This window comes from Eretmochelys imbricata, chromosome 7, assembly GCF_965152235.1.
Source record: "Eretmochelys imbricata isolate rEreImb1 chromosome 7, rEreImb1.hap1, whole genome shotgun sequence".
NCBI classification, from domain to species: Eukaryota; Metazoa; Chordata; order Testudines; family Cheloniidae; genus Eretmochelys; species Eretmochelys imbricata.
The window spans coordinates 48,186,840-48,200,533 of NC_135578.1; the positions used below are offsets into that span (position 1 = coordinate 48,186,840).

The following is a 13,694-nucleotide window of genomic DNA, read 5'->3' on the forward strand; positions in this document are numbered from 1 at the left end:
TGTTCTCTCAGCAGGAACTTAGTGGATAACGAGGCAATTAAAACAAAAAGTGGCACAAAGCTGACAAGGCTGCAGCTGCTTGAAATCTTTAATTAAAAAAACCTCTGGCTCCAGCTTAATATTCCTTGAGTAGGCTCTGCTCCCACTTCCCCTGCCCCCCAGAGGGAACATGATGCACCTCAGTAAGAGGATTGAAACAGCTGCTGAGGCTGGCTGCAGCTTCCTTGGGCTCCAGCAGGAGTCAAACCCTTTCTGGTTTCAGAGTAGCAGCTGTATTAGTCTGTATCCGCAAAAAGAAAAGGAGTACTTGTGGCACCTTAGAGACTAACAAATTTATTTGAGCATAAGCTTTCGTGAGCTACAGCTCACTTCACTGGATGCATGCAGTGGAAAAAAAATGCATGCAGCCGATGAAGTGGGCTGTAACTCACAAAAGCTTATGCTCAAATAAATTTGTTAGTCTCTAAGGTGCCACAAGTATTCCAAACCCTTTCTGCACCTTTTACAGTTGGTAGGAGCTCGCTGCTAGCGGGGTGGAGGTGGGGGTGTCATTTAACCAGGGAGGAGAGCTGCACACACTGCAAAGTCCACAGGGCTGCATCCTGAACCAAGGCTGCTCATATCTCGCTAACAGAGAGGAGGGGCACTTCCTCCCTCTCCCTTTAGCAGAAGGAATGTGTCAGTGCAACATAAAGGTGAATGGGCTGCCAGGATCATTCCATGCTCACGCAATGGCCAAGAGGACTGCACAACAGCTAACGTGGCAGAGCACCATTGTGCACCTTTAGGAATCCTCACCAGGGCTATTCCAGGCACGAGGAAGGGCCCCCATCTGCTGTGATGGAATTGAGCCCTAGTCAAGCCCATGTGCCCCAGACTTCTCCCAGAGAAGGGCTGGACCTTGGAGGGCCTAACCCAACATTTGTTCTTTTACCCAAGAGGCATAAAACCAGGAGTTGCTTCCAAAGTCTATAGTACCCTCATTCTTGGAGCCAAGTCCTTTCCTCCCTGCCAGGCACAGAGGGTTCAGTCCAACTCGTTTCTCCCCTTCCTCAGAAGACAGGCAGTGCCTGCGGGCCATAGCACCGGGTGTGCAATATGTCCCCCCTCCCAATCTCTCAGTGACCTGGAGGCTGTGGCCCTTTCCCACATGATATGGCTAAATACACTACAGTACATACAACAGGACTGTGTCCCAGTAACACACACAATGGGGGCAGGCCTGCTGCTCTCACACCCACATACCACAAGGAAGGGAACAGTAGGCCTGAGCTTTGCCCAGGAGGCTGTCAGAGGAACAGTGTGGAGAGGATGGTGCATAAAACTCAGGAGCTGGGCTTGATTCCCAGATCTGCCCACTAGCTCCTTGTGAGACCTTGGACAAGTCACTTCCTTCTCAGTTTCCCCAGCTGTACAATGGGGTGGACAATACTGACTGCTCCATGAGGTGTGTGGGAACGACTGATTGGAGGCTGCAAAGTGCTGTGAGATCCCTGGATGGAAGGTACTCTAGGAAGCAAGAGAGCATGCCCTCAAGTCTCCGACCTTCCATGGAGAAGGTCCCAGCTTCCCATCCCCTCCAAACCATCTGGGCAACAGTTCCAGCCCCGCAGAGCTGAGCTGCCCAAATGGCACAGTGGGGAGATCCCTCTTTGGCAGCTGGTCCCAACTGCTACAAGGCTGGAGCCCTGCTCTACAGAGAGCACAGAGACTAAGGCCCTTGGCCGGCTCCACTCAGAGTGGCTTTAAGGAGCAGCCAAAGTTGAAGTGCACAGGAAGGTGGTGAATGGCTCTGCCACTCCCAGAGCTTGGATTTCCAGCCCATGCTCTACCAGGAGAGCCATGCTAAGGTTGCCCAGTGTGAACCTCACCCACCCAGGGCAGCCCTAGCTCAGGCAAGGTGTTCTCCTTGGCTTCACTCGGCTCTAGTCTTGCTCATAGAGATCCCAGGCCCCTCTGCTCCAAGGCTGCTCCTTAGTTACTACTCAACCTTCATTCCCTCAGCCTCAAAACTTCACCAAGGTGTGCTGAAACAACCATCAATTAGCTTTACTTTGGAGAATCTCCTGGGGGTGCCTGAAAGGCTCCTCTGCCCATGGGAGAAGGCAGCTGTGGCCCTTCCAGGCCTGTGCCCCTACACTTTCTCCAAGGCAGACTCCCCCGCCCATGGCAGAGGGCTCAGTGTTACTCAAGGGCAGCTGGTGCCTGACCCATCTCTACTCCTATGATCCCCTCTTCTCTGCACTGCAGCGCCTCCTTCTGGATTAGGGGTGTGGACCTGGGGTAGCCCTCCCTGCAGATTTGCTCATTGCTAGGAACTACTGCTCTTTACTCCTAAAAGAGGAGGGGGAAGGGAACATTCCAGACCTGCCTAATCACAAAGGAATATAACAAATTCCTGCCATACAGCCCTGGTGCTGTATCAATGAGAACAGTCTGCACTAGTGCTGAGCCCACCCAGGGGAAGCAGCTCTGAATTCCAGCTTCAATCCTTTCGCCTCTGGTTGTACGGAGTCTGCGCGTGGAGTAGTTCATACGGGGCTCCGCTGATGAGCATCCAGCTGTTCCAGCTACTAGACCTGCATGTGGCTGGGAAACCGTTCAGCACCAAAGCACGTATGAGCTAAATTGCTGCTGTCCGTCACACACACTGTGGCTGATGGCAACTATACCACCCTGCCCAGGGCTGCTTGGCCTTCAGGGAAGAGCAACTTCATGGAGTGGGCACAATGCTACAGACATTTCCAGTATTAAAAATAGAGAGTTAGTTAGAAAGCTAGCTCCAGAGAAACCCTATGCAGGTGACTTCCCGGGTCCAATGCCCCAGGGACAGTGCTTGGCACCTTCAGCATTCCCAGGGAAGATTGGTTTCAGCGTGGTACCTCAGGGCTGGATCCTTTTGCGGTAGAGATAAGCATTGCTCACCTGGTTCATGATAACTAGGCTGGTGAGAATGGGGCACAGCACTGACAGGTACCAGGAAAGACCAGTCACTGCGGTGGTAAACCACAAGGAGCACATGGCCAGCATCAAACTGGCACAGCCCAAGAGGTAACCCACCAGCCCCGATGTGGCATGGTAGACCTTGAGCTTGGCCAGCGTCCAGTTCTTCATCAGCTTGGGGTAGAGGAGAACAACGCCGCCTGTGCACTGCATGCTGGCGTATAGCACGGTCAGCAACCCCGTCAGGCCGTGCCAGGTGACAAAGTGGGCCTTGCCATTAAGGTATTTGTTGTAGCTGATGATGGCCAGGCCCAGCAGGGCACAGAGGAGGACCAGCAGCTGCAGGGCCCAGTGGAAGCGGACCTTGGCTTTGCGAGAGAAGGAGCGGAGCAGTGAGCTCTCTGGGGAGAAGACCAGCAGGGCTTCCGTCATCAAAAAGGAGAACTGAGGGGGACAAAGGGAAAAAGCTCGTCATGGACACGACACAGCAGCAGTCAGGCTAATGCTGGCAGTGGTGTTTTCTCTCCCCAGCCCCACGGAAGCCAGAGAACTGTCCTCACCCTTAGCATCACATCCTGGAGACGGCCCCTCCCAATAGCCAACCAAGACTTTGGAACAACCAAAGGAACGGTTGCCTCCCTCCTGAGAGGTCGGTTCAGGTTTTACACTGAGCCCTGCAGCACAATGAGACAGGGCTTTGGGAGAGTAGCCAGTACTGTGTGGGCACCCAGGGAAGGATGATCCAGTGAGTAGGGGGCTAGTCCAGGGCTTGGAGATCCCAGTTCAATTTCCTGTTCCACCAGGCACTTCCTGCGTGACCTGGGGCAAGTCATTTAGGGCCATATTTTTAAAGTCATCTAACTCCTATTGATTTAAATGGGAGTTAGGTGTCTAAATACCTTTAAGAACATGGTCCTTAGTCCCTCTGGGACTCAGTTCCCCATCTGTCCCCTATCTCACAGGGGAGCTGGGAGGGGAAATACATTCATGGCCATACGGGGCCCAGACACTAAGGTGATAAGTGCTTAAGATACACAGATTCAGTACAGCTGGTCTCCGCAGGCTCTGTTACATTCCTCAATATCATGGCTCTGAATTAGGCATCTCCCACTAACACGGGATGTAACCCACTGCTCCCACCCCCCTACAACTCTCATATACTACAGCATTACCACCAGCCTTTCCAACTCCCCCCTGCAGCAGGTGGCTGTTGAGTGATGCAAAATGTGCCCAGGAAAAGGCCACATAAGAAAGAAGAGCTGGCTAAGACATGCAGGTTAGTTCTGTTGGTTTTACGAGGCCTCCCTGTCAGAGGCTGCACGCAGTGCTGGCTGTAGAAATGGTAACTAGAGGTTGTAATGCTAGAATATTTAGGGCGGAAGTTTTGCAAGTGTGCAGAGTCCTGAGCCTCCAATGTAAGTTCCCTCTAAGCTGTGCGGCCGTGCAGCAGCCTATTAAGCACCGTACAGGCGCTCAGGACTACAGCAGGGAGAGGCGTCTCTTCCCCCTGGCCCCAGCCCAGCCCAGAACCTGCTGCGGCCAGAGGAAAGGTGCCCCTTCCCCTGCCCCAACCCAGCCCTGGACCTGCTGTGGCGGGGAGAAGTGCCTCTCCCCCGCAGACCAGGTACTGCTGCGGGGAGTCCTCTCTCCCCACTGTAGCCCCAGGACAGCCTGCACCCTACACCCTTCATCCCCGGCTCCAGCCCAGAGCCCTCACCCCCCCCGCACCCCAACCCTCTGCCCCAGCCCTGAGCCCCTCATCCCTAGCCACACCCCAGAGCCTGCACCCCCAGCCGGAGCCCTCACCAACCTCCACTCCCTGCACCCAAACCCTCTGCCCCAGCCTTGAGCCCCCTCCCACACTCCGAACCCCTTGGCCCCACCCCCACCACATGAACTTTGTTATGTGCACCAATATGGAGGTGATGTGTCACACAACACCTCCATACTGGTGCCCATAACAATTCATTTCACATATGGGTGGGAAAAATTAGAGTGAATAGTGTCCTCATTGGTTACAATTTTTCTCTCCATGCTGGCAAAGAACGTGTGGTTTAGAACTTGCTTGCAGCCATCAGCCTACCACACCTGGCCAGGTGCCTGGACCAGACTTAGCCCACTAGCCCTGAACTCCTCAGGAGCCTGGCTGAGAGAGGAAGAGATGCTTGAAGAGCTAAACAGATTTGGTTCCAGCCTGGGAGAGCGAGGACAAGGGGTGGGAAATCAGCTAAGTGGGATTCCAAGCACCACCGGTGCCTTGTGTTATCATTCAAGCCAGTGCAAAGTGGGTAGATAATGCTGCCATTCTGACTCACCAACATTTTACACCCGCTACGCACTACAACGATGTGATGAGATGCAGGGCAACACTGCACTGCGTCCATTGTGAGCAACCCCAGGCCCCGAGAGGGTGCAGTTACCACTGGCTACTGGAGCATAGATTACAGGGAAGGAGGCAGGTAACATGGAGCTCTTTTGTCCGACTTACCGCAAGCGACATTAAGAAAGGATGCCAAGAGAACAAGCCTGGAATGAAACAGAGAGAGGAATGAGCCCTTTCAGACTAGCCATCCGGTGTGCCAAAAACTAACGTATTGCTGAAAAACATATCCTGCTAGAGGTATCACCTCAAAAATCACTCTGTGTTTTAACCCACCATTAGCACATGCAGCCACCTAAGATCGGATAGTCCAGGGGTCACTGCGCTAGCCTGGCATTTGGGAAACCTGACTTTAATCCCCTGCTCTGCCATGGATTTCCTGCATGACCAACAGCAAGTCACTCTTGCTCTGTGCCTCATCTGGCTGGTGGGGTGTTGTGGGAATAACATGAAGGATTGTGAGGCACTCAGGTACTACAGCAGTGGAAGCCATAAGTGCCTTAACTAGACAGATTATAACTGAAATTGATTAGAAAGAAACACACTGTGTTTTCAGGTTTCAGAGTGTTAGTCTGTATCAGCAAAAAAGAGAAGTCCTTGTGGCACTTTAGAGACTAAAATTTATTTGGGCAGAAGCTCTCATGAGCTAAAACCCACTTCATCAGATGCATGGAGTGGAAAATACAGTAGGGAGGTATAAATACACAGCACATGAAAAGATGGGAGTTGCCTTATCAAGGGGGGGGTGGGGTCAGTGCTAACGAACCAATTCACTTAAGGTGGAAGTAGGCTATTCTCAACAGTTGACAAAAAGGGGTGAATACCAAGGGAGGAAAAATCATTTTTGTAGTGCTAATGAGGCCAATGTAATCAAGGTGGCCCATTTCAAACAGTTAACAAGAAGGTGTGAGTATCAGCATGGGGAAAATTAGTTTTTGTAGTGACCCATCCACTTCCAGTCTTTATTCAGACCTAATTTGATGGTGTTCAGTTTGAAAATTAATTCCACTTCTGCAGTTTCTCATTGGAGTCTGTTTTTGAAGTTTTTTTTGTTGAAGAATGGCCACTTTTAAGTCTGTTATTGAGTGTCCAGGGAGACTGAAGTGCTCTCCTACTGGTTTTTGAATGTTCTAATTCTTGATGTCTGATTTGTGTCCATTTATTCTTTTGCATAGAGACTGTCCGGTTTGGCCAATGTGCATGGCAGAGGGGCATTGCTGGCACATGATGGCATATATCACAACGGCCACCTTGTTTACATTGACCTCATTAGCACTACAAAAATGATTTTTCCTCCCTTGGTATTCACCCCTTTTTGTCAACTGTTGAGAATAGCCCACTTCCACCTTAATTGAATTGGCTCGTTAGCACTGACCCCACCCCCCCTTGATAAGGCAACTCCCATCTTTTCATGTGCTGTGTATTTATGCCTGCCTACTGTATTTTCCACTCCATGCATCTGATGAAGTGGGTTTTAGCCCACGAAAGCTTATGCCCAAATAAATGTGTTAGTCTCGAAGGTGCCACAAGGACTCCTTGTTGTTTTTACTGTGTTTTCAGTTTGTTTAATTCCTTTGACAGCACATGTGTCTCATCACTTTCACGCTTTGGGTGGTTTTTTCCACCCAGGGAACCACACTGTGAAATTTGACCAGATCTGCAAAAACAGGCCCTGGGGGACCAAGGGGCAGATGGGGACTATTTTAAACTCTTTATTTTAAATTCATAGATTCATAGATTCATAGATATTTAGGTCAGAAGGGACCATTATGATCATCTAGTCTGACCTCCTGCACAACGCAGGCCACAGAATTTCACCCACCACTCTTACAAAAAAAACCTCACACCTATATCTGTGCTATTGAAGTCCTCAAATTGTAGTTTAAAGACCTCAAGGAGCAGAGAATCCTCCAGCAAGTGACCCGTGCCCCATGCTACAGAGGAAGGCGAAAAACCTCCAGGGCCTCTTCCAATCTGCCCTGGAGGAAAATTCCTTCCCGACCCCAAATATGGCGATCAGCTAAACCCTGAGCATATGGGCAAGATTCATCAGCCAGATACTACAGAAAATTCTTTCCCAGGTAACTTGGATCTTACCCCATCTAAAACCCATCACAGGCCATTGGGCCTATTTACCATGAATATTTAATTACCAAAACCATGTTATCCCATCATACCATCTCCTCCATAAACTTATCGAGTTTAATCTTAAAGCAAGATAGATCTTTTGCCCCCACTACTTCCCTCGGAAGGCTATTCCAAAACTTCACTCCTCTGATGGTTAGAAACCTTCGTCTAATTTCTAATCTAAATTTCCTAGTGGCCAGTTTATATCCATTTGTTCTTGTGTCCACATTGGTACTGAGTTTAAATAATTCCTCTCCCTCTCTGGTATTTATCCCTCTGATATATTTATAGAGAGCAATCATATCTCCCCTCAGCCTTCTTTTAGTTAGGCTAAACAAGCCAAGCTCCCTGAGTCTCCTTTCATAAGACAAGTTTTCCATTCCTCGGATCATCCTAGTAGCCCTTCTCTGTACCTGTTCCAGTTTGAATTCATCCTTCTTAAACATGGGAGACCAGAACTGCACACAGTACTCCAGGTGAGGTATCACCAGTGCCTTATATAACGGTACTAAAACCTCCTTATCCCTACTGGAAATACCTCTCCTGATGCATCCCAAGATGACATTAGCTTTTTTCACAGCCATATCACATTGGCAGCTCATAGTCATCCTATGATCAACCAATACTCCAAGGTCCTTTTCCTCCTCCGTTACTTCTAGTTGATGCGTCCCTAGCTTATAACTAAAATTCTTGTTATTAATCCCTAAATGCATGACCTTACACTTCTCACTATTAAATTTCATCCTATTCCTATTACTCCAGTTTACAAGGTCATCCAGATCCTCCTGTAGGGTATCCCTGTCCTTCTCTAAATTAGCAATACCTCCCAGCTTTGTATCATCTGCAAACTTTATTAGCACACTCCCACTTTTTGTGCCCAGGTCAGTAATAAAAAGATTAAATAAGATTGGTCCCAAAACCGATCCCTGAGGAACTCCACTGGTAACCTCCCTCCAACTTGACAGTTCACCTTTCAGTAGGACCCGTTGTAGTCTCCCCTTTAACCAATTCCCTATCCACCTTTCAATATTCCTATTGATGCCCATCTTATCCAATTTAACTAATAATTCCCCATGTGGCACCGTATCAAACGCCTTACTAAAATCTAAGTAAATTAGATCCACTGCGTTTCCTTTATCTAAAAAATCTGTTACTTTCTCAAAGAAGGAGATCAGGTTGGTTTGGCACGATCTACCTTTTGTAAAACCATGTTGTATTTTGTCCCATTTACCATTGACTTCAATGTCCTTAACTACCTTCTCCTTCAAAATTTTTTCCAAGACCTTGCATACTACAGATGTCAAACTAACAGGCCTATAATTACTTGGATCACTTTTTTTCCCTTTCTTAAAAATAGGAACTATGTTAGCAATCCTCCAATCATACGGTACAACCCCTGAGTTTACAGATTCATTAAAAATTCTTGCTAATGGGCTTGCAATTTCTTGTGCCAATTCTTTTAATATTCTTGGATGAAGATTATCTGGGCCCCCCGATTTAGTCCCATTAAGCTGTTTGAGTTTCGCTTCTACCTCAGATATGGTGATGTCTACCTCCATATCCTCATTCCCATTTATCATGCTACCATTATCCCTAAGATCCTCTTTAGTCTTATTAAAGACTGAGGCAAAGTATTTGTTTAGATATTGGGCCATGCCTAGATTATCCTTGACCTCCACTCCATCCTCAGTTTTTAGCGGTCCCACTTCTTCTTTCTTTGTTTTCTTCCTATTTATATGACTATAGAACCTTTTACTATTGGTTTTAATTCCCTTTGCAAGGTCCAACTCTACTTGACTTTTAGCCTGTCTCACTTTATCCCTACATATTCTGACCTCAATAAGGTAGCTTGCCTTACTGATCCCTCCCTTCTTCCACTCCCTATATGCTTTCTGCTTTTTCTTAATTACCTCTCTAAGATGCTTGCTCATCCAGCTTGGTCTACAACTCCTGCCTATGAATTTTTTCCCCTTTCTTGGGATGCAGGCTTCCGATAGCTTCTGCAGCTTTAATTTAAAATAATCCCAGGCCTCCTCTACCTTTAAACCCATAAATTGACAGTGCAATGGTTGTCAGCAAAACCATTATGGTTGAAGGAAGGCAGCGGGGTGATCCACTTGTTTGTAACATACCTCTTCAGTCATCACTGAAAGTGGGGCTGGGGAATCTCATCCTCCACATTATAAAAACAGCCAAGAGAAGGAGTAGGAATCTGTGATTGCAAAAGGCCTAGCGATAGGTAGCTGGGAATGCAGCAGACCGCGAATGAGGAGCATTGGCTGAGCGGGAGCCCCACAACCGGAATAGCAGAAGCTTTAGGTAGGATGCTGCAGGTCAGGATTAATGTGTGCTGGCAGAGAGGGGCAGGATTCAAATAGCCACAGGGGTGGCAGAGGTGCCTGGGGAGTTTACATAAGGTCTGCATGCATCCTCTGGCACTATCCTGTCCATCACTTTCAGAAGCACTAAGATTGATCCCACACATGTATTTATTCATGGATGCTGTCCAGTAGCTCTGCCCCGCACTGGCTTCTACTTACTTGACCCAGGTCTGGCCAGTACGGCCACAAAGATGGTGAATCCAAGTGAGACAAGGTGGGCAGTGATGCCGGAGACGGCTCGCAGGGAGCGGTAGATCCGTGACTCTGTCTCGATGGTCAGAGCCATTGTGAGATGAGCCTGTCTTCCGCCCCACAGCAGCAGTGCTTACACCATTCAACTCCCACTGGCTACACAGGCTGTCTAGTAGGTATTAGCTTTCCCAAGACATCCAGGCAAGGGAGAGATCCAGCAAGGAAGCACCATAGACCATTCCTGACTTAAAGCAAGAAATTCACTGCTGTCCTTCCTAGACATCCACGGATTAACTAGAAAGCAGAAAAATGAGAAAAATAAAGTTAAGTCCCAAAGAACAACAAGGGGTGGAAATTATCATTATACCACAGAGGGCTCATACAAGATCCCACCAGTGAATCTGGAGGATGAGACTCCTGAAGTTTGCCAAGGCAGTTTATAAACTGCAGATACTGGCTGCTTGTTCACTCACTCATAAGCAATGGGAAGTGTTCAGGCCCCTAGCAGGGTGGGGCAGGTCTTTCCACATGATTGGAAAAATGTCAGATGTGCCGCTGAAAGAAATATGCATCAACAACAAAACAATATGAATGCCATGCAGGAGGGCACATGCTGAACAGCTCAGCCTGGAAGGAGCTAGTGGGACTGACTTTAAAAGCATTGAACTTTGTCACTGTGCTGTTGATAGACAAGAGAGAACGGCTTGGTTTACGGGGATGTTATAACAATTCTGTGGGAATCAGCTGATTGAACATGGAGCATCAACACACGGCCCTTTGTTCCAAAGATTCAGACGAGATCAAGAGGAGCTCGACAAGTAGAAGAAATTGATACACCTAGCTGGAGCAGATCAGCTCTATTTCATCCAACAGAGGAAGGATAATGGAGACAAAGATGCAAGCCGATATATTATACCACTGCAAGGCAATTATGGTGCTATCACATTTCTGTCTATTGAACACAGATCGGTGCCCCATGCGCTGCACAACAGTGGCAGTGTGTATTTAGAACAAGGGCGGGCAAACGTTTTTGGCCTGAGGGCCACATCGGGTTTCCAAAATTGTATGGAGGGCCGGTTGGGGAGGCTGTGCCTCCCCAAACAGCCAGGCATGGCCTGGCCCCCAACCCCTATCCGACCCCCCCGCTTCTCGCCCCCTGATGACTCCCCCGGGACTCCTAGCCCATCGAAACCCCCGTTCCCTGACGGCCCCCAGAGGACCCCTGCCCCATCCACCGCCCCCTGTCGCCCCCGGACTCCCCAATCCCCCACCGCCCCATCCAACCCCTCCTCTCCTTCCTGACTGTCCTCCCGGGACCCCTGCCCCCATTCAACCCCCCTGTTTCCCACCCTCTGACTGCCCCAACCCCTATCCCCGGCCCCTGACCACCCCCTTGAACTTTCCTGGCCTCTATCCAACCCCCCCGTCCCCTTACCGCGCTGCCTGGAGCACCGGTGCCTGGCAGCGCTACAGCTGTGCAGCACAGAGCGCCGGGTCAGGCCGGGCTCTGCAGCTGCGCTGCCCCAGGAGCTCGCAGCGTCCCCCCACCCAGAGCATTGCGCCGGTGGCACAGTGAGCTGAGGCTGCCTGGGGGGGGGAACAGCAGGGGAGGGGCCGGAGATGAGCCTCCCCGGCCAGGAGCTCGGGGCCAGGCAGGAGGGTCCTGCGGGCCATAGTTTGTCCACCTCTGATTTAGAATATGCAAAAGTGTAAATCATTCCAGAGAGGAGTTAATACACAGGTCATCTCACCCACTGCCATGCAGGCTTGGTGCTCCAGCCAAGCAAGAAAGCTTGTATCACTGCATCTGATGAAGCGGGCTTTAGCCCACAAAAACTTATGCCCAAATAAATGTGTTAGTCTCTAAGGTACCACAAGTACTCCTGTTCTTTTTGCGGATACAGACTAACATGGTTACTTCTCTGAAACATGGCTTCAAAGCGCATTTAGACACTGAAAAAGGAATATCATCATGATGACGATCAGATGGAGGGAGCTGTGTTTACAAGCTAAAAGATGACTTTTCTAACTGTCAGTGCTACAATTTCCATCTGGAATCTGAAAACCTGCTGGGTTTCTCCTTCCTGCCTCTTACATCCTCCCAGTGAAACAGATTCTGCAGCCAGTCGCGGCTGATGCTGCAGAAGGCTCCTTTTCCTGTAGTCCTGAAATGGCTTGACAGGGCTGTAAAGTCAGCAGTGTGACTCCAAAATGCACATGGAGCAGATCCTGAAATCAGAGTAGGATCAGACCCAGCTGGGACAAGAAGAGGCCATTATTTTTGTGACGCTAGATCAGAGTTGGGCAAACTACGGCCAGCGAGACCGTCCTGCCCGGCCCCTGAGCTCCTGGCCCGGGAGGCTAGCCCCCAGCCCCTCCTCTCCTGTCCCCCCTCCCCCGCAGCCATGCAGCCGCACCGGCAGCGCTCTGGGCGGCAGGGCTCTGTGCTCATGCAGGGCAGCGCAACAGCGTCTCTGGCTCTCGCTGGGCAGTGCAGCTCCCAGACATGCTGCTCTGAGTGGCACGGTAAGGGGGCCGGGGCATTGGATAAGGGGCAGGGGGTCCCAGAGGGCAGTCAGGGGACAGGGAGTGGTTGGATAGAGGGGTGAGGTCGGGGCGGGGGGTTAGATAGGGTGTGGAGTCCCAGGGGGTGGTTGGGGGCAGGGGGTCCCGGGAGGGGGCACTTAGGGGACAAGGCGCGGGGGGGGTTGGATGGGTGGGGAGTTCTGAGGGGGGCAGTCAGGGGGTGGGAAGTGGGAGGGGGCGGATCGGGGGTGGGGACCAGGCTGTTTGGGGAGGCACAGCCTTCCCTACCCGGCCCTCCATACAGTTTCACACCCCGATGTGGCCCTCGGGCCAAAGAGTTTGCCCACCCCTGTGCTAGATGAACAGATCTCCAGTAACTGCAAAGCCAGAGGCCCGCTCGGGCCCACGCGACGTGTGCCATGCAGCGCTCGGGTTAAGATGACACAGGCACACAGCCTCGCCTCCTGTGCAAGCCCATCCTATGCAGGGGCGACCCACACGTTGCGTGGGCCAGGGAGAGCGCTGCACCCGGAGTGGAAGGAGAGCAGAGGCCTCCCATTCACCAGCCCTTCCCGCAGCTGCCCCCGAGCGGACCCGGCAACGGCACCAGAGAGCCGCTTCGGGGACCTGCTCTGTGGCGGGAGAGCGACCCGGTCAGCGTCACCGCACGGGGCATGACCACAGGACACCCAGCACCTGGCGGGCGGGAAGCAGCCGCGAGTCCGGGCGTTTCAACGCGCCCCAGGCCGCCCGGCTCCTCACCAGCCCCGCACGGGCCTGAGGGCATTGCTGGCCGGCCCTGCGACGGGGAGGGCTGCATGCCCCGAGCCCCGCCCACTGCCGGGCCCCTGCTGCCAGCCCCTCAGCGCAGCGGAGGAGGGTCCCGCATGGGGGGAGAGGCTCCCCCGCCTCTGGGCGCGGGCTGCCGCGGGCTCAGGGAGCCTCACCTGATCCTCGGGCACCAGCATCTGCGAGAACTCGGCGAGACAAGCAGGAAAAACTACCCCCACCTCCTGATTGGGTGGGTTCTGCTGTCCCTCATTATATTGACCCGCCTACTAGCGCCTCTGAGTGGCTAAACTTTTCTGTCTATAATCCGTAAGACCCACCCGACGTCCTGTCACGGCGACTTCACCTTCATGCTC

At 51.3% G+C, this 13,694-nt stretch overlaps 1 protein-coding gene across 3 annotated transcripts; it reads right to left on the reverse strand.

The window, feature by feature from the left end:
- Window positions 1-403: 403 nt before the first annotated feature.
- CYB561D2 (cytochrome b561 family member D2) lies at window positions 404-13,567 on the reverse strand. 3 transcript variants are annotated; one of them, XM_077822460.1, is made up of 4 exons: window positions 13,497-13,567; window positions 9,991-10,317; window positions 5,432-5,469; window positions 404-3,387 (listed from the first exon to the last, which is right to left on the reverse strand). In XM_077822460.1, the coding sequence occupies exons 2-4, from the start codon at window positions 10,115-10,117 to the stop codon at window positions 2,884-2,886; spliced, it is 669 nt and encodes a 222-aa protein (XP_077678586.1). In that variant the 5' UTR covers window positions 10,118-10,317; window positions 13,497-13,567; the 3' UTR covers window positions 404-2,883. The 3 variants fall into 3 exon arrangements, with proteins under 3 accessions (XP_077678586.1, XP_077678587.1, XP_077678588.1); XM_077822461.1 differs by lacking the exon at window positions 13,497-13,567 and adding an exon at window positions 13,246-13,317; XM_077822462.1 differs by lacking the exons at window positions 5,432-5,469; window positions 13,497-13,567 and having other exon boundaries at window positions 9,991-10,100.
- Window positions 13,568-13,694: the final 127 nt, after the last annotated feature.